At 35.0% G+C, this 26,063-nt stretch overlaps 1 protein-coding gene across 1 annotated transcript; it reads left to right on the forward strand.

Annotated features, from left to right (window-relative positions):
- LOC149142337 (coniferyl alcohol acyltransferase-like) lies at positions 1-26,063 on the forward strand. The gene is made up of 4 exons (XM_089451455.1): positions 1-456; positions 656-1,602; positions 25,250-25,389; positions 25,753-26,063. The coding sequence occupies exons 1-4, from the start codon at positions 25-27 to the stop codon at positions 26,061-26,063; spliced, it is 1,830 nt and encodes a 609-aa protein (XP_089307581.1). The 5' UTR covers positions 1-24.

The following is a 26,063-nucleotide window of genomic DNA, read 5'->3' on the forward strand; positions in this document are numbered from 1 at the left end:
TTTGGCTAGGTTTGGACTTTGGAGATGGCTGCCTTCCCAAGTGATGATTATAATGTGAAAATACTCAGCAAGGATGTTGTGGTTAATGCTCATCCAGTGCAAGAGCATCGACTTCCTCTGTCCAATTTGGATCTGATAATTCCTCCTCTTTGGGTGAGCGTATTCTTATGCTATAAGAAGCCCACCCGCAGATCAGTATCCTCCTTCGCAGAGGAGGCTACCCATGATCTGAAAAGTTCGCTATCAGAGGCATTGGCTTATTACTATGTTTTTGCTGGCCAAATGGTATCCAATACCTCTGGGGAGCCGGAACTACTTTGCAACAACCAAGGTGTTGAATTCTTCCACGCTGCTGCGAACATAGGACTTGCCGAGCTAGACTTCTACAATCCTGATAAGGCCGTGGAGGGGAAGCTCGTTCCTGTGCTTTCAAATAACTCCGTGTTTGCTACCCAAGTAAGCTCCCCTGTATTTTTAACTTTTTTCAATGCAATATGCAATTCTGCGTTAGGCCTTTCTACATCTCCCACCTCACACAGTAACGAGAGAAACAATAATTTATTAAACCGTGCAGATGAGTAGAGCAAAGTTTTATTCAAATTTATTTTTGACTCCAGACGTTCTATGGTAAATTATTGATTTTCCATTTTTCCAGGTAACAAAATTGAGTTGCGGAGGTATTGTTATTGGTTACACATTTGATCATAGGATTGCTGATGCATTTTCCACCAATATGTTTTTATTATCGTGGGCAAAGCTTACTCGAAAGGAGTCCATTGAAATGTTGGCACCTAACTTTGATAGATCCATATTACTCCCTCGGCGGCCTCCTCATTATTGCTCTGCAATTGATGAAATGTATACCAGACTCTCTTCTCTGCATTTAGAAAAATCAAAGAAACAAGGTCCTCCTCCTCTAGTTAGCAGGATCTATTACCTGACTGCCAGAGATGTTCAGGTTCTCCAAAATAATGCAAGTCAACAAGGTAAACAGTGTAGCAAACTTGTTGCCTTTTCTGCTTACCTCTGGAAGTTGGTGATCCTTAGTCAGGGTATCGACAATGATAAAACTTGTAGCATAGGTGTGGTTATAGATGGTCGTACCCGTTTAACAAACAGGGGAACGCTATCTAATTACTTTGGAAATGTGTTATCATTACCTTTTGTCGAAGCTCGGGCCTCAGAAATTAAAAACCAACCGCTTAGTTGGAGTGCTATGCTAATTCATAATCTTATATACAGAGCTGCAAATGAAGAACATTTTCAGAGCTTAATTGACTGGGTGGAGATGATCAGACCTGACCCTGGCTTGGCAACCATATATTGCAAAAGGGACATAGCAGAATCTAATGGTCCAAGTATTTTGGTTTCTTCAGGCTTGCATTTCCCTTTGTCCGAGATTGAGTATGGATGGGGAAAACCTTGTTTTGGAAGCTACCATTTTCCGTGGGGTGGAGAAGCCGGTTATGTAATGCCACTACCAAGTCCTTTGGGGGATGGAACCTGGGTGGTATACATGCATCTTCCTCTGAATCAACTAGAGGCCATTGAGTCCCATGTTGATTGCCTTTTTCGTCCTATCACTTCAAATTTCTTGCGAATGTATTGATTTACAAAAACTTTTATTAAAGAATGTATTAATTTACTAAAACTTTTTATTATTATGGGAGTCTTATTATGGGAGTCTTATTATGGGAATCCGTGATGGCAGTTAGTCCTTTGATTAGTCTATTATTATGTGTCTTTTTATTATTATGGGAATCTTCTTATGGGAATCCGTGATGGCAGTTAGTCCTTTGATTAGTCTATTATTATGTGTCTTTTTCACGAGTGATGTTGCTCTATTTGTCCTTTAAAAACTAAAATATCAGGTTTGATAGCGATTTATTGTAAAATTAAAATATCATGTTTGTATGTTTTTGTAGTTGAACATGTGATTTTTTTTTTTTAATTTCAAATTCGTCTTATATATTTTTATGAGTGGTGTTGCTATAAGCTTCTTTTTAAAACGTTTTTTTTAAGGGTGGTGACTTATTATAAAATTAAAATATCATATTTGTATGCTTTCGTAGTTGAATATGTGATTTTTTTTCTATGTCAAATTTGTCTTTTTTTGTAACGGGTCCCGTGATGGCAGTTAGTCCTTTGATTAGTTTACTATTATGTGTCTTTTTCACGAGTGATGTTGTTCTATTTGTCCTTTAAAAACTAAAATATGAGGTTTGATAGCGATTTATTATAAAATTAAAATATCATGTTTGTATCTTTTTTTGTTGGAAATAATACGGAGAGGGGGTGAATCAGTATTATCACATCAATAAAACTTTTTCATTTCCATATTCAAATTCATGTATGCTACTTCCACATCTTCTTATGATTCAGTTAGTTGATCCTTAATGAGTGCATTAGAACATTATCAACCATATTAACAATAAACAGGGGCAGTAAAATAGAACAGATCATCACATATAAGCCACACACATGAACACCATGATATAAGGTGGAAACCTAATGTGGGAGAAAACCACCTGGTGCAAGTCATCTCAATCTTCTTCTTAATAAGAAAATCCTTTTACAATATTTCTATACTGGTGCAGTCTTATACCAGTACACAGGCTTCTATCTGCAGAGAGCTACAACCCCCATAGTTATTGTACTAGCCGATCCATTTACTAGTACGCAGGCTGCTACCTGCTACAATGCTCCAAAGTTTTCAACTGCTACTGGAAGGGAGCTACCACACACTTAGCTCTTGTACTAGCTAAGATACTAGTACGTAGGCGCCGGCATACAATCTTCTCTCCTCCGGGTACCACGTTTCATATATTCTCAGACTGGATACTCCTGAAGCACAACACATAATTTGAAAGGCCATGTTTCATCCAATTTTCATACTGGACCCATAAATATCATTGAAGCACATAATCAATCAATCTTCTGAATTACCCAATCACCAGATCAATACATATACAAGGATAATATGTGTGTCAACAATCAAATCTAGTCCATCAGATCATATAAGGATAAGTCATTATGAACCTGATCCATTCATCCATCAATACTGAAGGTAAACATAATCATTCAATCAATCACTTCTCAGAATGCTGCTATCAGAACATAATACCAGTAACCATACATCACTTCAAAACCCATAACTCTTCAGTAAACAACAGAAGCAACTAAAACATATTTTAAGAAAAGTACGCAACTTCTTCAATAGAAACCTGCGGGTATCCGCTCCTGCACCATCTATTGATCCGCGGGTATCCGCACCTGAATAGGCTTCTGACCTATGAGTGTCCGCAGCTGCGCAGTCTTCTTCTCGGCGGGCATCCGCACCTACGGCTGCGGGTTGCCTGCGTACTTACGCACTGCACCCATCTCTGGCCTGCGATCCTCCGCACCTACACCAATCTCTGACCTGCGAACCTCCGCACCTTTTCCTTGATCTACCTGCGGATCTCCGCGCTTTCTCCTTCACTGGCCTGCGGATCTCCGCACCTGAAACGTGTCGCACCTGCGGTCCTGCGGTTATAGAGTTTTTTAGACTTCAAATATGCCACAGACTATCAGATCTACAGATCTGATCATGCACAAAGGAGATCTCGACCCATCAGTAGATCCACCTTATTTAGATCTAGATCTGCACCATAACCCAATCACCGTATTCCAGATCTAGCACTTTATCAGATATTCAATTAATCAGAAGATGCCTTGCCAAATGATCTCCTTCCTCTTTTATAGCCTTAGGCCTTTCACAATACCACGGTCCAAAACCATAATAACACAATACCACAGACCCAATACTTGAGGTCAACACTTTTGAATGCAATACCACGGACCAAAACCATAGGATCAAAAACTGTCAGACTAATACCATGAGCCAACCATGAAAGTGTGTGAACTTTTCTCTTCATGAAAGGAACTTTTCTCTACATGAAATTGCCTGAACTTTTCTCTATATGAAAGAAACTTTTTTCTGCATGAAAGTGCATGAACTTTTCTCTACATGAAAGAAACTTTTCTCTGCATGAAAGTGCGTGAACTTTTCTTTACATGAAAGAACCTTTTATCTTCATGAAAGTGCGTGAACTTTTCTCTACATGAAAGAAACTTTTCTCTTCATGAAAGTGCGTGAACTTTTTGCACTATAATTTATCATCTGTTGTCACACATCTGATATATTTTCCGTAGATTCATCTAGATATATATAAGTGAGTTGATCTTCTACGAGTTGGTTGCCATCAAGTACAACACATGCATCATAATGCCAACAATCTCCCCCTTTGGACTTGATGGCAACAATACCAAATCACTCTCCCCCTTTGACATCAAGGGCAAAGGGCGGACCAAGATATTCTCTTCCTTTGCTATCCATACTCCCCTGAGTACCTGTTGAAATCTCTGAATGAGCTCCCCCTTTGTATATGCCATGGTGCACCAATCTGTCCATGCTCTTTCTAGAACATGATGAAATCTTTGTTCTGCTGAAATATGCTATTCATGCTCCCCCTGACTGTAAGCAAGGTCTGCAAAAAGATGTTCTACAAGAAGAACATGACTCTATACATCATAAATGACCTTCCTATCACCAAAGACTCATACATGCATCTATCTCCCATCACAATGGTGATATACCAAAATTTTACATATGATAACATAAGAGAATAACATCATTCATCCCAGGCATAGTGGGAAAACCAACATAGGCCGTTACATGACCTGAAGAGATCTCATCAAATGACTACAATAGATAGAGACACACTATTACATCATGAGTCTTTATATCACCTTTACATCGAATGATATACATGACATTTATAACAGAGACCAAACACCTAAATAAGATCATGATAAACATCAGCAACAACACTGTATGATCTGCTCCATAGCATCTGTCAACAGCAACTAGACCAGCAACTTCTATTAGAACATGAAACATCAAGGTATGTCTGTATCAGCTCATCCTTTTGAACAGAATTATGTATATACAAAATCATTCACATTCTATCATATGTGAGAAACACCATAGCCATCCAGATCTGCATGAACCAAGTATCATCAATTGAGAATATCTGCATCAATCAACATATGTACGAGACAACCTATCAACATATAGGTAAGAACTCATCATCATCATGTCTCCAACAATGCAACTTTGAATAATCATCCATGTATCCAGCCAACAATCCTCATCCATATATGTGCCAAGAACAATAAGGATCTTGCATCATAACTGTAATATATGATCTTTATGCATATGACGACAACAGCATATGAGTGACTCATCATCGAGTAAAGAAGATGTGAATTCAAGCTATGTACTTCTCCTTATCCTTATGAAGATCACCATGTAAGCACCATTATAGAATCAACCACAAATCTGATCTAAATATCAACTATGTAACCCCAAGAATCATCTGAACAACTCATAACCATATCATAGCAAGATGAATCATTTATCCATATAAGCATCATCACCAAGGACTATTAACCATAATGCCAACAATGCATTAAAAGCATATGCTCCCCCTAAACCTGTGCCATCTTGGTTACTGTCAGATCTGATCATGCATATCAGCAAGAAGTACCATCATTATCAAGTTAGAAACAAAACACTTCTAACCATCAAGTCATTTCCACACATCATCAAAATATTGTAACCATTATCGAACAGCGCAAATAATAAACCGAATCATAACTGATCCTTTTCCTGAACCTATCCCTACTGCATTTCCTCAAACAACCATATACGCGACTATGCCATAACCAACTTGCGTATATACATGACTTCTCTTTAAGAAACTTGCGTATGAGATTTAGGACACAGAATTTTTACACTTCCAGCTCCCTCTGATTCTGTTATATCTATATGCTGTGCTGTGCCGCCTCTTTCTGACTGTACTTCTTTCTTCTTCCACATCTTCAAGTGTGATGATGATGTTTTCTCCTTTTGGTATGGTGCCCATACTTTGTTCCTGCATTCCTTAGCTATATGTCCAAGCTTGTTACATGTGTAACATCTTACATGTCTCATATTTCTTCTATAGCAATCAACATCGCTGTGACCAAACATATTGCAATCAAAGCAATATCCATTAAAGTACCTTGAATGTGATAATCTTTCTGCATGATGGTCTTGAACCCTTCTTCTTCTACATCTGGCTGCAACATGTCTAAGATTATGACATACATAACATTCAACATTATTCATAGGAGGAGTAAAAGATTTTCTTTGAAGAATTTCTTTCCTTGGTTGATGATGAGATTGACCTTTCATCTCCTTATTGAGAATTTCAGATTTTGCAGTAGAGTCCCTTGTCTTACTTTGTGAACTAGATTCACCTTCAATAGATTCATGAAAACCAAGACTAGTTTTGGTAACAGGAGACCTTTAACTATTAAGAATATCATCCAAGACTTTAGTACTATCTTGAAATCGTAAAAGCTTATCCTTTTCTTCTAATTTACCTTTCAAGATATTTACCTCAACCTGAAGTTGTTCTTCCTTTTCCAGACATTGCTTCTTCAAAATTTCTTCAAATTTTCTTCCTTCTTCCATTTGACGTCTTAGTTCAAGAACTTCATTTTCATGAGCTTGGAGTAGTTCTTTATTCTGCTTCTTCAATTCTTCAAGATCTTCTTTTAGCGAGCGGATCGTGGCTTCAAGACTTTCATAGTAACTAGATCTATCTCTGAGTTTCTTGATGGTTGTGCTTCTTTCATTGACTTCATCTCTTAGTGATGATACTTCATCCTACAACTTTTGATATTTGTTTTTGAATAACTTCCTTACCATGCTTCCTTCCTCTAGTTGAGCTTTTAGTTTGGCAGCTTCTTCTTTGAAGACACATTCCCTTTTGTTCAATAGATCTTGTTGATCTCTAATTTTGTCTGTAAGCTTTTTAAATTCTACCTCTATTTGATATCTTTCTTGCTCACCCATAAAGGAAAATTCAGTTGTTTCGCTATCACTTTCATCTTTTCCAAATGGATAGATAGCTGGAACAACAGAGGATAACAAATTCATACCTGATAGTTCATCTTCATTCTGAAATGATTCTGAATCTGAAGTGCTTCTTCCACATAATCCCCAATCGATTCTCCCACTGTCATAGTTCTTCTGAGATGTATTCTTCTGCTTAGGCGCTTTCTCCTTAAGCTTCTTTCCCATCGTTCCACAGATCTCCTTCAAGCGATCAAGCCACTACAAAAGAACCTGCTCTGATACCAATTGTTGGAAATAATACTGAGAGGGGGGGGGAGTGAATCAGTATTATCACATCAATAAAGATTTTTCATTTCCATATTCAGATTCATGTATGATACTTCCAGAATTTCCTATGATTCAGTTAGTTGATCCTTAATGGGTGCATTAAAACATCATCAACCATATTAACAGTAAACAGGTGTAGTAAAATAGAACAGATCATCACACATAAGCCACACACATGAACACCATGATATAAGGTGGAAACCCAATGTGGGAGAAAACCACCTGCTGCAAGTCATCTCAATCTTCTTCTTCATAAGAAAATCCTTTTACAATATTTCTGTAATGGTGCAGTCTTATACCAATACGTAGGCTTCTACCTGCAGAGAGCTACAACCCCCATAGTTATTGTACTAGCCGATCCATTTACTAGTACGCAGGCTGCTACCTGCTACAATGCTCCAAAGTTTTCGACTGCTACTGGAAGGGAGCTACCACCCCCTTAGCTCTTGTACTAGCTAAGATACTAGTACGTAGGTGCTGACCTACAATCTTCTCTCCTCTGGGTACCACATTTCATGTATTTTCAGACTGGATACTCCTGAAGCACAACACATAATCTGAAAGGCCACGTTTCATCCAATTTTCATACTGGACCCATAAATATCATTGAAGCACATAATCAATCAATCTTCTGAATCACCCAATCACCAGATCAATACATATACAAGGATAATATGTGTGTCAGCAATCAGATCTAGTCCATCAGATCATATAAGGATAAGTCATTATGAACCTGATCCATTCATCCATCAATACTGAAGCTAAACATAATCATTCAATCAATCACTTCTCAGAATGCTGTTATCAGAACATAATACCAGTAACCAGACATCACTTCAAAACCCAGAACTCTTCAGTAAACAACAGAAGCAGCTAAAACATATTTTAAGAAAAGTACGCAGCTTCTTCAATAGAAACCTGCGGGTATCCGCTCCTGCACCATCTATTGATCCGCGGGTATCCGCACCTGAATAGGCTTCTGACCTGCGAGTGTCCGTAGCTGCGCAGTCTTCTTCTCGGCGGGCATCTGCACCTACGGCTACGGGTTTCCTGCGTACTTACGCACTGCACCCATCTCTGGCCTACGATCCTCCGCACCTACACCAATCTCTGACCTGCGAACCTCTGCACCTTTTCCTTGATCTACCTGCGGATCTCCACGCTTTCTCCTTCACTGGCCTGCGGATCTCCGCACCTGAAATGTGTTGCACCTGTGGTCCTGCGGTTATAGATTTTTTCAAACTTCAAATATGCCACAAACTATCAGATCTACAGATCTGATCATGCACAAAGGAGATCTCGACCCATCAGTAGATCCGCCTTATTCAGATTTAGATCTGCACCATAACGCAATCACCGTATTCCAGATCTAGCACTTTATCAGATATTCAATTAATCAGAAGATGCATTGCCAAATTCTCCTTCCTCTTTTATAGCCTTAGGCCTTTCACAATACCATGGTCCAAAACCATAATAACACAATACCACGGACCCAATACTTGGGGTCAACACTTTTGGATGCAATACCACGGACCAAAACCATAGGGTCAAAAACTGTCGGCCTAATACCATGAGCCAACCATGAAAGTGCATGAACTTTTCTCTTCATGAAAGGAATTTTTCTCTACATGAAAGTGCGTGAACTTTTCCCTATATGAAAGAAACTTTTCTCTGCATGAAAGTGTGTGAACTTTTCTCTACATGAAAGAAACTTTTCTCTACATGAAAGTGCGTGAACTTTTCTTTTTATGAAAGAACCTTTTATCTTCATGAAAGTGCATGAACTTTTCTCTACATGAAAGAAACTTTTCTCTTCATGAAAGTGCATGAACTTTTTGCACTATAATTTATCATCTGAGATTTGTCACACATCTGATATCTTTTCCGTAGATTCATCTAGATATATATAAGTGAGTTGATCTTCTACGAGTTGGTTGACATCAAGTACAACAAATGCATCATAATGCCAACATTTTTGTAGTTGAACATGTGATTTTTTTTTTTTTATTTCAAATTCGTCTTATATATTTTTATGAGGGGTGTTGCTATAAGCTTCTTTTAAAAGGTTTTTTTAAGGGTGGTGACTTATTATAAAATTAAAATATCATCTTTGTGTGGTTTTTTGTAGTTGAATATGTGATTTTTTTTCTATGTCAAATTTGTCTTTTTTTGTAACGGGTTATATGTTGAAATTCATAAGGGTTTAATATGAATACTCTTATAAATCTTAGTAGTAGGTGAGTGCTTGTCCTAAAAAAGAGGTCATATACATAAATTGGGTGTCTTGTTTGACTTTAACCTTAAAAAATAATAATTATTATTATTATTATTACTTATTAGATGAAGTTAAATGGTGTATACCAACTATATTTACTAATGTAATTGCGTTAAAAACACAAATTATGCAAATTATCAAACTAGCTCAACTATATAAATTAAATGGTTGCTAAATATTGATGGGCATCATATCAAAATATTTACTTCATGATGTGTCATCTTATGTTGCTAAAATTGAAAAACTCATAAAAACCAACTAAATTATAATTTTATTATTATTATTATACAATTAATTAATATATAAGTTAAACATATATACATTAAGAAAAATGATTTTTCTACAAGCTACACAATAGAATTTTATTTTCTACTAGATAATTACTTCCTAATGATTTTACACACAATATTCTTATGCCACTGATATCATTGAGAAATTATAGATTAGAAAATATCAACAATAAATGCAACAAAAATGATAAAGATCATAAAAAGATAGCCATGCAAAATAGACACAAATTTTTTCACCTAGGAAAAGCAACATGGGAAAAACCTTGCAATCTTTTCTAGAATAAATTTGTCGTTTTTAGCAACGTTTCAAATCCAAATTTTTTCTAGAAATATGTGTCAATATGGCAGTCAAAATATCATTCCTAGATGGTGAAAATTCCAATAAGTCAATGCTAGTCAAACCAACCAAAATAATCAAAAGTCAACATTTATCACATAGTCAACTCTATGGCCATCTCAACCTTGTAAACTTTGGTCATGCAATCAATGGCATGTGGCTAGCTCTGTGGTCACAATTTGCACATGTGGCCCCGCAGTCAAATTGTGGCTTGTCAAATTCTCGCAGGTGCAGTATTCCTACAGTCAAACAACGTGTTGTCAACACTATACAAACCAATCAAATTTAGGTCAAATAAATGTTGTCAACCATCAATCAAACTCATTCAAGGTTGTTCAAACTCTATTTTGGTCTATTTTTGTGCTTGAAAAAGTCATTATTTTTATGATTAAAAATCCCTCCCATCATTATCCTTCAACCCTAACATGGCCTAAATTTATGACATTGAATCCCCATTCCCTTGACAACATGCATAAGGTAAAAGTGCATGCTTAAGGTAAAACTATTATTTTAATGTTTTCTTCCTAAGTTTTTGGCTAGATTAATAGGATATTAAAGATTTATTTTACTCATGAGGAAATATTATCATAATGTATATTGCATCCCTTTTTGGTCAATGCTTGTATTCGAAGCTTTGTCTTATGGAGTCATAAAAGCCTAACGAGATACCTTGAGAAGGTTTGAGTAAGGTCATTCCATGGGAGATTGACTCAACAAGAATCAATATAGACAAGAAGGATCTTCTGAACATGGACACCAGGACTCGAACCTTAGACAAGGAAGGATGTGTTTGGAAAATGACTTCTTATAAAATGATGTAAAAGATCACCCTTTGATCTCTAAGATTAGAGGGTCGATCTTATGAATTAATTAGGGGTTTCTTTTATATATTATGCATCAGTATATTAACTATGAGATATTGTTATGTTATTGTGAGACTTTGCTAATAAGACTTATATCAGTTTCTTATCAGTATTAGATTTTTTTTCTAGGGATTTGGCATGAGAGTGAAACTATGTAATTTTTTCTTCTACTTAATGGAAATTTCATGTTGTTTGCTTATGCATCTAATGGTTTGATTGCAACCTAACAACTCATGTTGTTGGACTAGAAAGTGCGCACCAATCTAGGTTGATAGAAGCTCATGTATCCTATTTCATTTTATTCATTTAAATTTAATTTGTTTCTCTTTATCAACCTGTGACAAGATCTCATTAGTAAAGGTTAGATTAAGCATTTATTTGCTAGGATATTCTGGCACATAGGAAATAATTAAGTATAAAATGGTCTAGTGTATAGTTAGGTAAAGTGTGTTTTTCTAGTATGATCTTTTTGTAACCTACAATCTGACGGTCATGATATGTTCTAGACATGAACTGATCTGACATTCATTCTCTCCTCGGTACTACCAACATTTGATCCGTGGCTTAACACTAGATTGGTCCATGATCTCTATTTAGAGAGCATGAAGGGTAATTTGTTAGGCGATCATTTATGAGAGAAGCTTATGTCAATTTTTTTTATTTTACATTAATAAATTTCCCGAAGTGGCCATGTTGGCTTAGGTCGTGGATTGTTTCCCTCTTTGAGGGTTTTAACCACGTCAAGAATACTGGTGTACTGATCTATGATCTGTTTGTGAACGTTGTCCTTTGGTGTTCTAGCTAAGGAACTTACCCTATAAATTCGTACATGATATCAGAGATATTTGAGGATTTCATCTGTTGGTGATCCAAATCTAAAGCCGATACAACTGTATTTGACTATTGTTTCCTAAATCTACTATTTTTGACTGCTTTCAGGCTGAGAGGACTCATCTATTGTGTTAGGAGCATCTGTTCCAGTCAGAAACCTCTTTCATTTCATGCGAAAAGGTTTCGAGTAGCCCTAGCAACGTCATTTTTAAGATCTAGAGGTATAAAACCTTTATTTGCAGTTCTAGTTATTTATCTCTCTATTTATTTTGGTTTATAGTCATCAATTTTTTTTTAATTACTAGATCTATACCTTTCAATTCTGCGTATGGTCTTTGCCTTATGACTCTGTGCGATCTCGGCAAACCAGAAATAGAAAGAAATAAAATTTCTCATGTGTATGCTCTTTTCTACTACGCCTTAGTGTGATCTCGGAATATCAGAAACTTTGAGGAAAATATATGGTCTTCAGCCAAATCTAATTTTAAGCCATAAGGATGGGATAATTTTGCTTGTTCATTTCGTTTGTGTGGTTTTTTTTTTGTAGGAAAAATGGGGTTTTTGAAGTAAGCATGCACCCCAAAACTTCAGTGAATAAAAAAAGAAAAAAAAACCCCTTCCTCCTTTCCAAAAATTACCAACCTTTTAAACTAGTTCACTTGGCCTAAAGTTACTTTATGAGAATACAAGTCTTGGGTTCAAGTCTTTCTTTTTGTTGAGTTACTTTTTCAAAAAACACATGTAGCTTATGTTTTGAAGTTACTTTATGTAAAAGTGTTCTCACCCATTATAAAAAGTGAGTCACTTATAATTCTGAAGTCACTTTATCTTTTATTTAAGTTACAATTTACTGGATAGTTCATAAAGTACCATTGTAAAAGTGACTCTCACTTATTTATAGAAGTGGGTCACATAAAGTTTTTTTTTTTTATAAATGAACTAATTAGATTAAGTTTGGAAAGTGAAGGAATTTTTTTTAAATATAACATTATCACTCACTTCCCAACATTCACGTGGTTTGTTGGCATCTTCAACAACTTTTCTTCAAAAAACCGTAACTTCTTTATCCGGACGTTGTTTTTAGAGCCATTTTTTTTAATCGGCCTAATTTTTTGACATATTTCAATTGAAACACTTAGTTTCAACATCTATAGATTCAGTTTCTTTTAAAATGGAAAGTCCATGCCTAGTTATTCTTGAAAACACTAACTACTTCCAATGGCTATCCTACATTGTGGATTTAATTAGAAGTAAAGGTCTTTATAGAATAGCCTCATGCCAAAAGTCTAAATCTCAAGATGAAGATAAGCAAGCCAAATGGAAAAATAAGAAATATCAGGCACGTGGGTTGATAGGGATGTCTATTTCTCCATACCTTAGATTCAATATCGTAGAAATTGATATCCCCGATAAACAATGAAACAACTCAATAAAGTTTTTCGAATTAAAAATGAAATTAAAGCCCATCAACTAGAAAATGAGTTGCTTACAATAGATCCCAATAATTTTTCTTCCATTGAATATTTTTTGTCCAAGTTCAAGACCCTTAGACTTCTATTGGAAAGTTTTAGTGTTAAGAAATAAGATGGTAGCCTTATCTATTCTATTCTTACTAAGTTAGGACCATCCTACTTTATGTTTGTTTCCACCTTCCATTCTACTAGAGAAGCCTTTATTTCTCAAGGACAAGACTGCAAGTCCCCTTCTTTTGATTCCTTTTGTGATTCTTTAGTAAGAGAGCATTAAAAACTCTTACATCTTAGTCTTCTTAATATTGGAAACTCTTATAAGAAAACCTTAGCTGGCCAACAGAAATCAAGTTCAAAGAATCCTAAGATGCAGCCTCCTAAAAAGAATGGTCCTAAACCAAACAAGGGTCCTAAGCAATTTCAATATTAGAATGAAAAATCAACTCAAAAAAATGATAAGGAAACTAAAAACAAAGGGAAGAAGAGTGATAGACATTGCAACTTTTGTAATCATGATGGCCACCTAGAATCCAAATGCTTTAAGAAGATGGAAGCCTTGGAAGCAACAATGAAGAAGCATAACATCCATTTGGAGCACTCTTCAACTTCAACTTCATCTTCAGGAATAACACTTTTTGCATGTGGTTTTCAAGCATCTCGTTTTAGCTATGCACCAAATGTATCTTATTCTTCTCATTCTCAGAAGTGGCTTATTGATTCTAGAGTTTCTATCACATGGAAAAAAGCAAAGCCATGTTTTCTTCTTTAAATGATTGTAACCCCAAAATTATATATGTATGCATCTAGACAATGGTCAACTTAATGATGTATTATGTGTTTTTAACTTATCCTGCAACCTTCTATCAATATATCATATAACTCATTCAGGTGAATGTAAAACCGTTCATTTTTCACCTCATGATGTTGTAATTAAGGACCTAAGAAATCCTAGACAGATTTTAGCTATTGGCATGTTGATGATTCTATAAGGTTGTATAAGTTCAACAATGTTGGCTCATCAACTCTTCCCTCAGTATCTGTTTTTCCTAATGATGAATTGAGAAAACTTTGGCATAAGCAATTTGGTCACTTAAACTATCGCTCCCTTCAAAATCTATGTCAAGAAAATATGGGGATAGGCCTTCCTATGGTATCTTGCAGAGATGGTGTTTGTTTCAGATGTGTACTCAAAAAACATCATCGTGATAGTTTTGAAAAACGTGCCTCTTGGCACGTGTCAGCCCCTTTACAGCTTGTGGATAATGATTTATGTGGTCCACTTCCAGTTGTTTCACTTTCTAGCTACAAGTATTTATTAAGTTTCATTGATGATTTCTCCATACGCAGTTAGGTATACTTCTTAAAACTCAAGAATGAAGTCTTTAACATGTTCTTGGCCTGTAAGGCCTTTGTTGAGAAACAATCTAGACATAAAATTCTTAAGCTAAGATCTGATAATAACAAAGAATATGTTAACAAAAAATTCATCAAATTTTGCGTTGAGCATGGAATTCAAGTGCAACATATTGTTCCATATACTCCATAGCAAATAGGTGTAGCAGAAAGGAAGAATCACACCTTAAAGGAAATGGCTAATTGTATGCTTCAATCTAAAGTACTTAGTCTTAATTTTTGGGCGGAAGAAATTAACTGTGAAAATTACATAGTAAATCAGACTCCTACTAAGGTTTTAAAGAATATCACTCCAGAAGAAGCATGGAGCTCAATTAAAGAATATGTAAGTCACTTTCATGTTTTTGGAAGTGAAGCATGGGCCCATATTTAAGATGAGAAACATAAAGCCTTAGAAGCTAAGAGTGAAAAATGTATTTTTGCTGGATATTCTGAAGATGTCAAAGGATATAGACTTCTTCAACTTAAATTCACAAATGTTATGATTAGAAGAGATGTAAAGTTTTCTGAAAATATATTGGCGTCTGAGCCTAGTTCGACAGATGTGCCACCTCTCTCTATCCCTTCTACTTCTAAAGATATTCCTTCTTCATATGTTGACAACGAGGATGAAAATCCACCCCCACCTTCTCTAGATCCTCCTTTAGCTCCTCAACTTCCAAAATGGGTTCGTGGTACTTGGGATGTAGCAAGTGCTCTTGCAGGTGATCCTACAGATTGTACACATTCTCAGTTCGATAGAGCCTCTTCTTTACTAGCTCAAGCTTCAGTGAATTATGATCCTGACACCTTTGTAGAAGCTTCAGGCCATCCAGATTGGGACGCAACTATGAATGAAGAATATCATTCATTATTGGAAAATGATACATGGAACCTTGTTCCTCTTCCAAAGGGACGAAAACTTGTTAGATGAAAATGGGTTTATAGAACCAAGTTTGGGCCAGATGGAAATGTTGATAAACATAAATCTCATCTTGTTGCTAAGGTTTTTCACAAGTTGAAGGGATTGACTATCAAAGTTCCATTCAACTATGCAGAGATCAAGTCCAACATCAGTGCAACAAACACATTGAACTACACATGCACTTCATTAGAAAGTTCATTCATGACCATGTTCTTAAAGTGCAATATTGTTCGACCGATGATGAAGTTGCAGACATCTTTACAAAGGTTCTCACAAAGGCGATATGTACTAAACTTCGATTTATGGTTGGAGTTCAGGAAGTTGCCACTAAGGGGGGATAGGCTCTAATGCCTCCTTCCTTCTCCTATTCTATCATCTTTGTACATCCTTCAATCCTATCCCAAGTTGTTATTATGGGGGGATGTTAGGATATTCCGACACATAGGAAATAGTTAAGTATAACTTGGACTAGTGTATAGTTAGGTAAAGTGTGTTTCTTTAGTGTACCTTTTGTAACTTACAACCTGGGGATCACAATATGTTCTAGGCATGAAGTGATCTGACGGTTCATTCTCTACTCAGTATTACTGACACTTGATCCGTGTCTTAACACCTGATTGGTCCATGATCTCTATTTAAAGAGCATGGAGGTTCATTTGTTAGGTGACCATTTATGAGAGAAGTTTATGTCAATTTTCTTTCTTTTACATTAATAAATTGCCTGGAGTGGCCGCATTGGCTCAGGCTGTGGATTGTTTCCCTCTTTAAGGTTTTTAACCACATCAAGAACAATGGTGTGTTGATATGTGATCTGTTTGTAAGCGGTATCCTTTGGTGTTCTATCTAAGGAACTTACCCTGTAAATTCCTACATTATTGTGGTAGAATATATTTCTTTGTTGTTGGTATTTTTTATTCTTTGTTTGGATAATTAGCAATATTTGGTATCTATATGTATTAAATAGTTCTCATTTGTATGTTAATGAACTATAGTGATTCATACAGAATGAAAAAACACCTTAGTGGGAATTGTAGTATCTTCTGACATTGCTATTCAAAGTTTTCGAAATTGTAGTTTCTTATGAAATTGTTATTTGAAGTTGTGAAAACTGTAATTTCTTAAAACATTAATACATTAGGTTTAGAGTAAGATGAATAGGGCACTCTTCCCTTCCCTTTCTTCTATACTATCCATTTCATTTCAATCTCTTGTTTAAAGATTTTAATGCTACAATTTTCAAGCCTTTTCATAGAGAAATGGTATATTAGTCCAACAACACATTAAATGTCATGAATTAATTTGGTCCTAATATTAGTCAATAGCACAAACACTGGTCTTAAAGCACATTTGAAAGTGTTCTTCCATTTACCTATGCAATATTTATTTATCAACAAGATTGGTTGATCACACAAAGTTTGAAACGTTGCATGTGATCTAGGGTTTGAGACTTTTCTTATGATTTGATGAATTGTTAACATATTGAAGGTTGGAATGATGATTGTGTCTTGATATCCCTTTGTAAAACATAGCAAGATTTATTATATTGTATGAATACCAACTCATATCACGCACAAAGACTTATTATCTACACATAGTGACATACCACAATTTGTTCCACATTCGATGACTTACCATAATGATTGGTTTCCCATATACATCATAGCTTTTTAAATACAACTTGAATTCTATGAAAAATACACGAGTCCACAATGACACATATTGGCATGAGTAGTAGGAAAATGTTTCATATATAAGCTTGAGTCATTCGATCCTTCTACAACTATATAATTTTGTTGTTAGGGTTTTTTTTGTACAATTAAGTTAGGTTATTGAATAGTTAGGTTAGGGAATTTCATTTCAATATTATCTACTAGTGGAACCTATAATTTACTTTAGTCTCTTATATTTCTTGAATAGAATATGTTATGATTGATTGTGTCTCTGCTTAGTAAATTTGTGTGCATAAGGTTCACTTGGGAGTGGTTTTGATTATGTTGCGAAAAGACCTTATTCTCTTAGAGGAACCAATCAATAATAATTGACTTGTGCTAATGAACGCTCAATAACTTTGGTTGGGGGATTCTGAGCTTGACTAAGATCTTTGGAGGCTGCTAGAAACCTCAATAGAGATACCATTGCATAGGGACTGCATCTCCAAGTGTAGTAGTGTTGAGCCTCATAATTTTGTTCATTGCTTACATATTATTTTACAATCACCTCTTGTTGCTCTTTTATTCAAACATTTTCTAGGTATGACACATTGGTACAAGATTTGAGTAGTCTTATAAGTAGTTAGATAGGATCAGAAGAAATTTAAGATATTTTCTCCCTTCTAGGTTTCGATTCACATTACATTATCCCTTTTAGTGAGAGCATGAACACTAGTAAGACCCAGTGAAACATTTCTCTTGGATTATAAGTGGGAAATCAACATAGGATAAGGATATTCTAGAGTCATTTCATTTGGTTCTTTGATTTGTGAACGATTTTATTTTGGTTGATAATCGATTCGTGAAGCCTATAGCATACTTTGGATTAGGTTATTATGTTTTTATGTCTATATTTTGTTACCTGTATTGATTGTGCACATAGTTCACAACATTGAGAATTGGGTTGACACAAGGGAATTTTGATTCCCATTAATTTTTCGCAACATATTTGGCACCATTGTTGGGGAGATGTGAAGGTTAAATGGTAACAATTTAGTCCTCTTTCGGATTTTTTTCTAACTAATGTTTAGATTGGCAAAGGGAATACCATAAGAGATAAAGAAACCTCTATTTTAGAGATATTGAAAGAAATCCTAGCTTGCTACATCCAGTTTAGTGGGCCATCGCAATTGTTAGGCAACTAATTTGTCTTTATTATTATCACTTTTTGATGCCTATTTCATCCATTTCTACCATTCTTTATCACATCATTTATCATAATTTATCATATAATTCCATTTTATAATTATTTATGCTCTTATGGATAAATGCTATTTTTCTCCTTTATTTTTAATAAATTGATGATTATTATGCATGATTTTAGCAATCATGGTTTATTAATGGATTTGTTGTAACATCACTCATGATTTTAACCTCCAAGACCTTTTCCAGATTGCAAATTTGATCTCCAAGTCACAATTAAAAATTCCAACTCAGAAATTCGTTGGAATAAGAAGCGACAGTTTTGTATTGGACGTTTCGGACAAATGAAGGAGAATCTAGAAAATCTGAAACATCGGTTTTGTCTAGAACAGACTGAATTAGTTTTCTAAGGTGATGTTTTCCAAAATTCAGTCTTTATTAAGAGAAATGGAAGGTTATTCGAAGACGATCTTCTCAGATTTGTTGTTGCAGTTGTTTTCCAAATTCTTCCATTTGCAATACCAAATTCGACTTGTTCCTACTGAATGTTGATGTAAATATATTTCAGATATGATCTTGCTAATCAATTAGTTTTGTATAATCCAAATTTGTAATGGAAATCATTTTGTAATCAGCTTTGTTGTAACTTCCCTTTGCTCTTTATGTATTTAAATCAAAACAAAGATCAAAGAGAGGAGGATAAGATGAAGAGAATTAGAAGAGAATTAGAGGATAATTGAGAAGTATAATTGGGAAATAATGAGAGCTAATTAGTAGATAGGAGATGCACAATTCATAGATAGGATGTACGTGAATAGATAAGAGATAAGAGATGAGAGGATGAACAATTGTTGAATTTTAGGCAAAGCTAATAGCTTCATTATGTTGTAATTATTTCTCTCATATGTTTTAATGAAGGAATTTATCCATTGAGTTCTACATCTATTATTTGTAATCTAAACTGAGTTATTTCTCAAGGTAGAACAAAGTCTTGGGCAGTTGGGCCCACTACCTTGGACGAGGTGCTGCCTTGAACATGTAAATTAGTTTACTTATGTGATTGTTTATTTGAATTCCAATTGTCATTCCTTAAAGTAGATTTCCTTTCTTTGAACTAATTTTTTGTTTGTTTCATTTTCCAGATTTTTTTATTTCATCCAATTTCTAGATTTCATTTAATTTGCTGCTCTAGATTAGAATTTGAATTATGTTGAGTGCAATAGATTAAATTTCCAATTCAACAATGTGTTGTTTAATCTAGCAATGATTCAAGTTGTGTGATTAGCATAATTGTTTTTCTTGTCATTTACTTTCTTCTTTTTAATTTTAGTTTTATTATTCAAGTCTTACATTTTGTTTCTTGTTAAATGAGCTTGATAATATAGAGTATAATCATATAGAACCAGTGTTAGTTGTTGGTACTATTATGCATATATTTTGTTGATTGCCTTGAAATAAAAAGATGCTCCTCGGGTTGATAGATAATGTCTAGGAGATTAGTTGTTTTATTCATTTATTAAGCAAATAATTTTACCCAACAACAATCCCTATCTAACGCATGGTAAGAAAAAGGGATAGGAAGTCTAGATTCCTTAAATTTAAAGTTCCAACATATTTTTTGGTAATATTCAAACTCCACCTACTAACCCAGTAGAGAAATATGTAGGCAACCATCAAAGAGAAAATAGTCATGTAGGTGAGGTTATTTCAAAATTTGAAAGGGCTCATTTTGAATGTATTATTGAAAAGGGAAAAGCAAAAGTAGAAAACAATCAAGTTGATCCACCCTTGAAATAGGACATTAGTCTTTTACATATTAAATGATTTCTTAAGACACCTCAGAATGTGGTACTCTCACAAATCGGGACACCCATTTTGGATAATAAACAAGAATTATCTATTGAGGATAACGTCAAATTTTCCCATAACACACTCATTGAGCAAAAATTTTCACCTAAGTTACTTAATTTTAGATTATTTGGTAATATGGCATATGAAAATCTTAGAGAGGATCAGGAGAATAGATTGCTTCTTGGTCTTCCTAGAGTCTTGACCAAACACGAAATACCTCCATGAAAATTATACCTCCATTAGTCCTTCCTAAATTTATGGGTATGACTACAGAAGATTTGGATGCCTCTCTTTTTGAATTTGACATTATGTGCCAAATCTACAAATATATAAATAATTCCCAAAAGTTGAAATTGTTCCCCCCCATCATGAAATACTTTGCTCCAAAATTGTTTATGATGTTAGGAGAGTCCACCATTATGTCTTGTGTTCAGATGAACTCTACCTTTATGAAAATGTACCAACATTATTGTACGACTAGAGATTAAGTACTGTAATAACATCTTTAAAATGCAATAACTATTAGAAGAAATATTAGATTTTGTTGAAAGGTTTTTTTACAACCTTAAAAAAACTAAACTAGGTGCACTAAGTGATGAATATGTTAGGACCATATTTTTGAAAGAATTATTCGATGAATATGTAGATGATATTAACCTCATGGGTTCTAGTGATATATCTCATATAGAATTCCCTAAAATATGTGATTTATGTACGAAATATTCTAAGAGAAGAGCTAAGTTTGGAAAGAGAGTACGAGAGGTCTTCTCAAGGGCAGTTGAATGTGCCTTGGGGGGGCATAACTAGTATTGAATTAGGAAATTTTCTTGAGGATTTTAAAATAGATATCCTTGGGAATCTTTTTTCTCAATTGGATCCATCGATACTTAATAGGAAACAAGAAGATGAAAACACAACATTAGCTATATTTTGTCATTAGTTTAAAAAGAAGGATTCTCCTAAGGATGTTCCACTAAATTATGTACAATTTGTGGTATATGTGAAGATGATCATCATTAGAGGAAATTTTAACCTAAAATTGGTCTCCTAAGGAAAAATAATAAAATAATAGTTAAAATATAAAATAAGAGTTATGAATTTTGGAGGGAAAAGAAGAAAATTGCTTTTTTAATTGTATTTTTGGCTTATATCCTTATAGGTTGACTCAAATTTTAAATGTAGACACTCGTACATTAAAAAAGAAAATACATTAAACGTCCAAGATTTGTATCCACAATACTTGCTTTAAGAGGATGAGAAAGAGAACAAAAGTGGGCATATTTTGTCATTCATTCTACCACTACCACAATGACACTCTTTCCTTTATATTTGGTTAAATTTTGAATAAAATCCATTACAACTTCTTCCCAACGTTGGCATGGTATAGCCATTCGTTGCAGGAAGCTTGGGCTATTTATATTTTCTCTGTTATTTTGTTGGCATATGACACATTTCAAGACAATTTTTTACACATTTGCTTTAAGACCTCCCAAAAAAAAATCTTTCTTGATATTATGGTATGTCTTCAAGAGCCCTGAATTCCCTCCTATAGGATAAGTGTGTATTTCCAATAGGACATTTTGTTTCAGGTTATAATTCTTACATAAGTATAAGTGATCTTGATACCACAACAAATAATTTTTCCATGTAAAATTTTTCTACTCCATCAAGGTCCTCTTGTATTTATTGAATGAAATTGAATATCTTCTCATCTTGATGCAATTCTATCCTTTCTTCTTCCACCAAGTAAGATTATGGAATGAGAATATCACCATCTGTGTTTTCCTCTTTCCTTGATAGTGCATCCAACACAATATTTTGTTTTCTATTTTTATAGATAGTTTCAAAGTTATAACCCAACATATTTTTGGCCCATTATCATTTCTATTTTTATGATAGGCTTTGCCCCAAAAAATACTTTAGGTTATCATGATCTAGTTTTACTTTCAAGGGTCTTCATATTGAGTATGGACACCATTTCTTAATTGCATGTAGTATGGCAAAAAATTGTTTTTCATAAAAGGGTTTGTTTATGTCCTTTCCTTTAAGTTCGCTACTTTCAAAGGCAAGGGGCCTTCCTTCTTGTCTAATTTTTTTTACTATAATGACACTAGTTTCAACCATAGGGTGCCAACAAAGGGTTTACAATAGTCTAACATGTCGCCAACATTTTCAATCCTCTGCAAGGGAATAATATCTCACCCGAGGCTTTCGGAGACTTAGAAGTGATATGTTTGGGTTTTAAAAAGTAATAAGGTTCACTCCATTAATTGAAACACACACTAAAACCATTAAAATTAACAAATCCTTAGAATAAACCTCATGTAAAACTAAATCGATGCATAATAATGAACTTACTGGAAGACTTTAATAATTTTAAAAGTGCTATATAACACAATCACATTCAATTATAAGCACACATATATAGATCCCTGCAATAATGTCCTTTCATGTTATATTTAAAGAAGTTCATTACGTCATATATCCACCAAGAATATGCAAGATATTTTTAGAATTCCCTCCAAAATCTCGCTCCAGACTCGAAATACATTAGAGTTTCAACATATTTTAGGAGTAGAATTTAAGTGATCATTTTGGTAGCATCGCGACCCTTCTTTGATCTCTCTCTTCATAGCTTGCTCTATGGGGCTATATATGGTTTTTTCCTCCTGGATATTTTCCACACTTGCTTGATAAGGTCCAACCTAATCATATTAATAAGATCTATCTGCTTGGTCCACATTTGCTTGATTTCTTCAAACTTAGCATCTCGATCCCTCTTTCATTACCTTGACGAGTTCCAATGTAACTACTCAATTTCCTTACTTGTCACTCTTTCCTTTTCTAATGTTTCTTTGTGGCCAAACTAATCCTCTTATTTTCCACTTGTGCTTCTTATTCCCATAGCTATTTTCTATCAAAATATCTCTTCAAAAAACAACGGACCCAACAAGTCCCAACCATAGTCCACCAACTCACCCTTGAGTCAATAGTTTTCTTGTGCACATGGTGCTTCTTGTCATTGCGCAGTTGATGCTAGTGAGATATGTTCTTGTATATATGCTTCTCCTTTAGAGAAAGGACCCAACTCCATGACAGTCTCTAAAACTTGGCCACTAAAGTTGTTGTAGACATCTATTGCGTCTTTCCATGTGATTAGTAGAGTGGAGACTTTATCACTAAATTTCTTAGTGGTCTCTACATCTATCTTTTTAGGGCATGTATTAAGAAATGTATCCGATTGAACATCTACATCAAAATTAAGTTTTAAAAATTGCATGTATTTGGCATTAGTGTCACACTTCATTTCCCTGATAGTAGTTTTATCTTTGTGGAAATCCTATTTTGATCCATGAATCCATTTGTTTTCATATTCAGCTTGATCAATGCCAAGTCTACATTAGTGAGAAATTCCTCCATCAACTTTTTACTCTACTCTCGTAGCTATTAAAGTAGTCAGTTGTGTTTAGCAAGCAATCCCAACCAATCTTATACTTCGCAGATAATTTCCTGTGAATCCTTTGTCTACTACTGGATTATGACTTGGAGTGCAAATGCTCGCTCTATGCTTTGATGATTTTTTTTATTGAAACTACTCTGTAGGATTGGAAGGTGTATTCCATAATCTCACCGATGGTTCCAAATACGCACAAATCACGCAGCTTCATGAGAGTGGACTTGTGTAGTGGCTAGAAACCTGGCTTATTCTCTACAATAAGTTCACTAGATAAGGCTGAGGTAGTATCCATCTAAACTTTAGGAGGTAGGGCTAGAAATAGAGCAGGGCCTAAGAAATCATTGTCAACCAAAGTTTATTTCTCATGTTTTCCCAATATCTCATCCATGGGCTCAATGTGGTTGTTAGAGAAATCAAAAGGGATTTTGGATTTATTGGAGTGAGGCATGGAAGAAGGTCAATGATTGTAAACAAAGTGAATGGTTTGAAACTTACAGGATTTTAAAGCAAAGGAACTCGATGGAGATGATAGGGTGAAGGACTTGAGAAATTATAAAGATACAAATGAACAATATTGCTTGAATGCCCTATGCTTATATAAAAATTCACTTCTATGAGAACAAGAGTCCATTGCAGATGATATTAAAAATGTAATGCTAACAAAATCAAAGTTGGATTCAATACTTTATGATACCCACCACACAAATCCACAATACATGACACAAAATGACCAAATGATATTTGAGATAACAACTAGATGGAAGGGAAAGGTAATCAACAATTTCAAATGGAAACAAAGTGAACAGAATTGACAGTTACAAGGCAAAGGCTCGACAGTTGAAAATACTCACACTAGATGATAATGATGATGATGATCCACTAAAACACCACCAATGTAATCTACAAGAACTCTAAAAAAGTAAGAGATTAATTGAAAGTTAGATAAATAATTACAAAGAGCTAACATTAGAAACATCAAACTTAAATCTCAAATTGTAATTAAATGATATGACCTTTATAATAAACTTTTATTTACTCATAACTATGAGTATAAGTTTCTTATCTATAAACCATGTAATTGTGAAAAATGCAAGAGTGAGGAATGAATTACTGATCCGTGGTCTTCCAAAGTAAATCATAGCCATGCCTTTCGCACCTTCTTTTTTATTTATTTATTTAAGAGAATGAAGGTATTCCATGCCACATCTAGTATATCATACCGAACTTTAATTTGATAACAATGTGTATGATAGATAATTTCCGTAATTTTAAGAAAATTCTAAATTTCCTTTATTCACAAGTATTCCATGCTAACTTCAATTCGACAACAATGTGAATGATAATTTCCATACTTTTAAGAAAACTCCAAATTTCCTTTAGTCATAAGTATTCCATGCTAACTGAAGGTTGAATTATGTAGGTGGTTTGAAGGAGCGACGGCGAAGCGACTAGGGTTTCGGTCATCTGCAGCGGGTTTCTCTCCATGGATCGGCGCAGAGGGGGGAGCTCCACTCCCTCCTACAAGGAAGCGGTGGCCAACAGGGGTAAGAAGCCTCTGGAGATACGAAAAGGTGATGCAGAGGAAGGAAGAAATAACAGGGAGGAGGAATCAAAAAGTACCAAATCGAAGGAGAAGGATGGCACAAAAAACAAGGAAGAAAATTACAAAAGACAAGGAACAAAAGACAAAAATCAAAAGGGTCAGTGCAAACCCAGAGCTGAAATCACTCCTAGAGTAGTTTTAAATGATCCTGCGTTGCAAGAGAACAGAGATCATATGCGGAATTATGCAATCATATGCAAATTCATGGGGCTATGGCCCACTGAAAAAGCTTTACAAACATGGATAAGATACCACTGGAAACCCAAAGGTAGCATTGATCTACATCTGGGGTCCAAAGGGTCCTTTACTGTGGTGTTCACTAACATTGAAGATAAAGACAGAGTGTTTGAAGCCGGGTCCTACTTCTACGCAGTAGCAGGGCTCTATATGCAGCCATGGATGATGAACTTCGTTCCGGAGCGGGAATATTTTACTTCAGTTCCGATTTGGGTAAGACTCTATTCTCTACCTCTTGACTATTGGCAAACTGAATCCCTTGCAGCAATAGGCAATAAATTAGGTCGGTTTATCAATGCCTCTGAAGCCACGAGGATCTGTGTGGAGTTGGACCTATCCGGAGCTCTTCTGGATGAAGTCATCTTGGAGGTTTTTGATGAGGAATGGGTGCAAACAGTCGGCTAG

This window comes from Pinus tabuliformis, chromosome X, assembly GCF_031772625.1.
Source record: "Pinus tabuliformis cultivar Carrire ecotype Pingquan chromosome X, CPIR1, whole genome shotgun sequence".
Taxonomy (NCBI): Eukaryota; Viridiplantae; Streptophyta; class Pinopsida; order Pinales; family Pinaceae; genus Pinus; species Pinus tabuliformis.

What these genes read in the sequence shown, in the direction of transcription:
- LOC149142337 (XM_089451455.1), top strand. Translation starts at nt 25, where the DNA reads ATGGCTGCCTTCCCAAGTGATGATTATAATGTGAAAATACTCAGCAAG. An exon ending in ACTCCGTGTTTGCTACCCAA is followed by an intron (nt 457 to 655) that starts GTAAGCTCCCCT and finishes CCATTTTTCCAG; the next exon opens with GTAACAAAATTGAGTTGCGG. An exon ending in GCCTCTGGAGATACGAAAAG is followed by an intron (nt 25,390 to 25,752) that starts GTGATGCAGAGG and finishes CTAACATTGAAG; the next exon opens with ATAAAGACAGAGTGTTTGAA.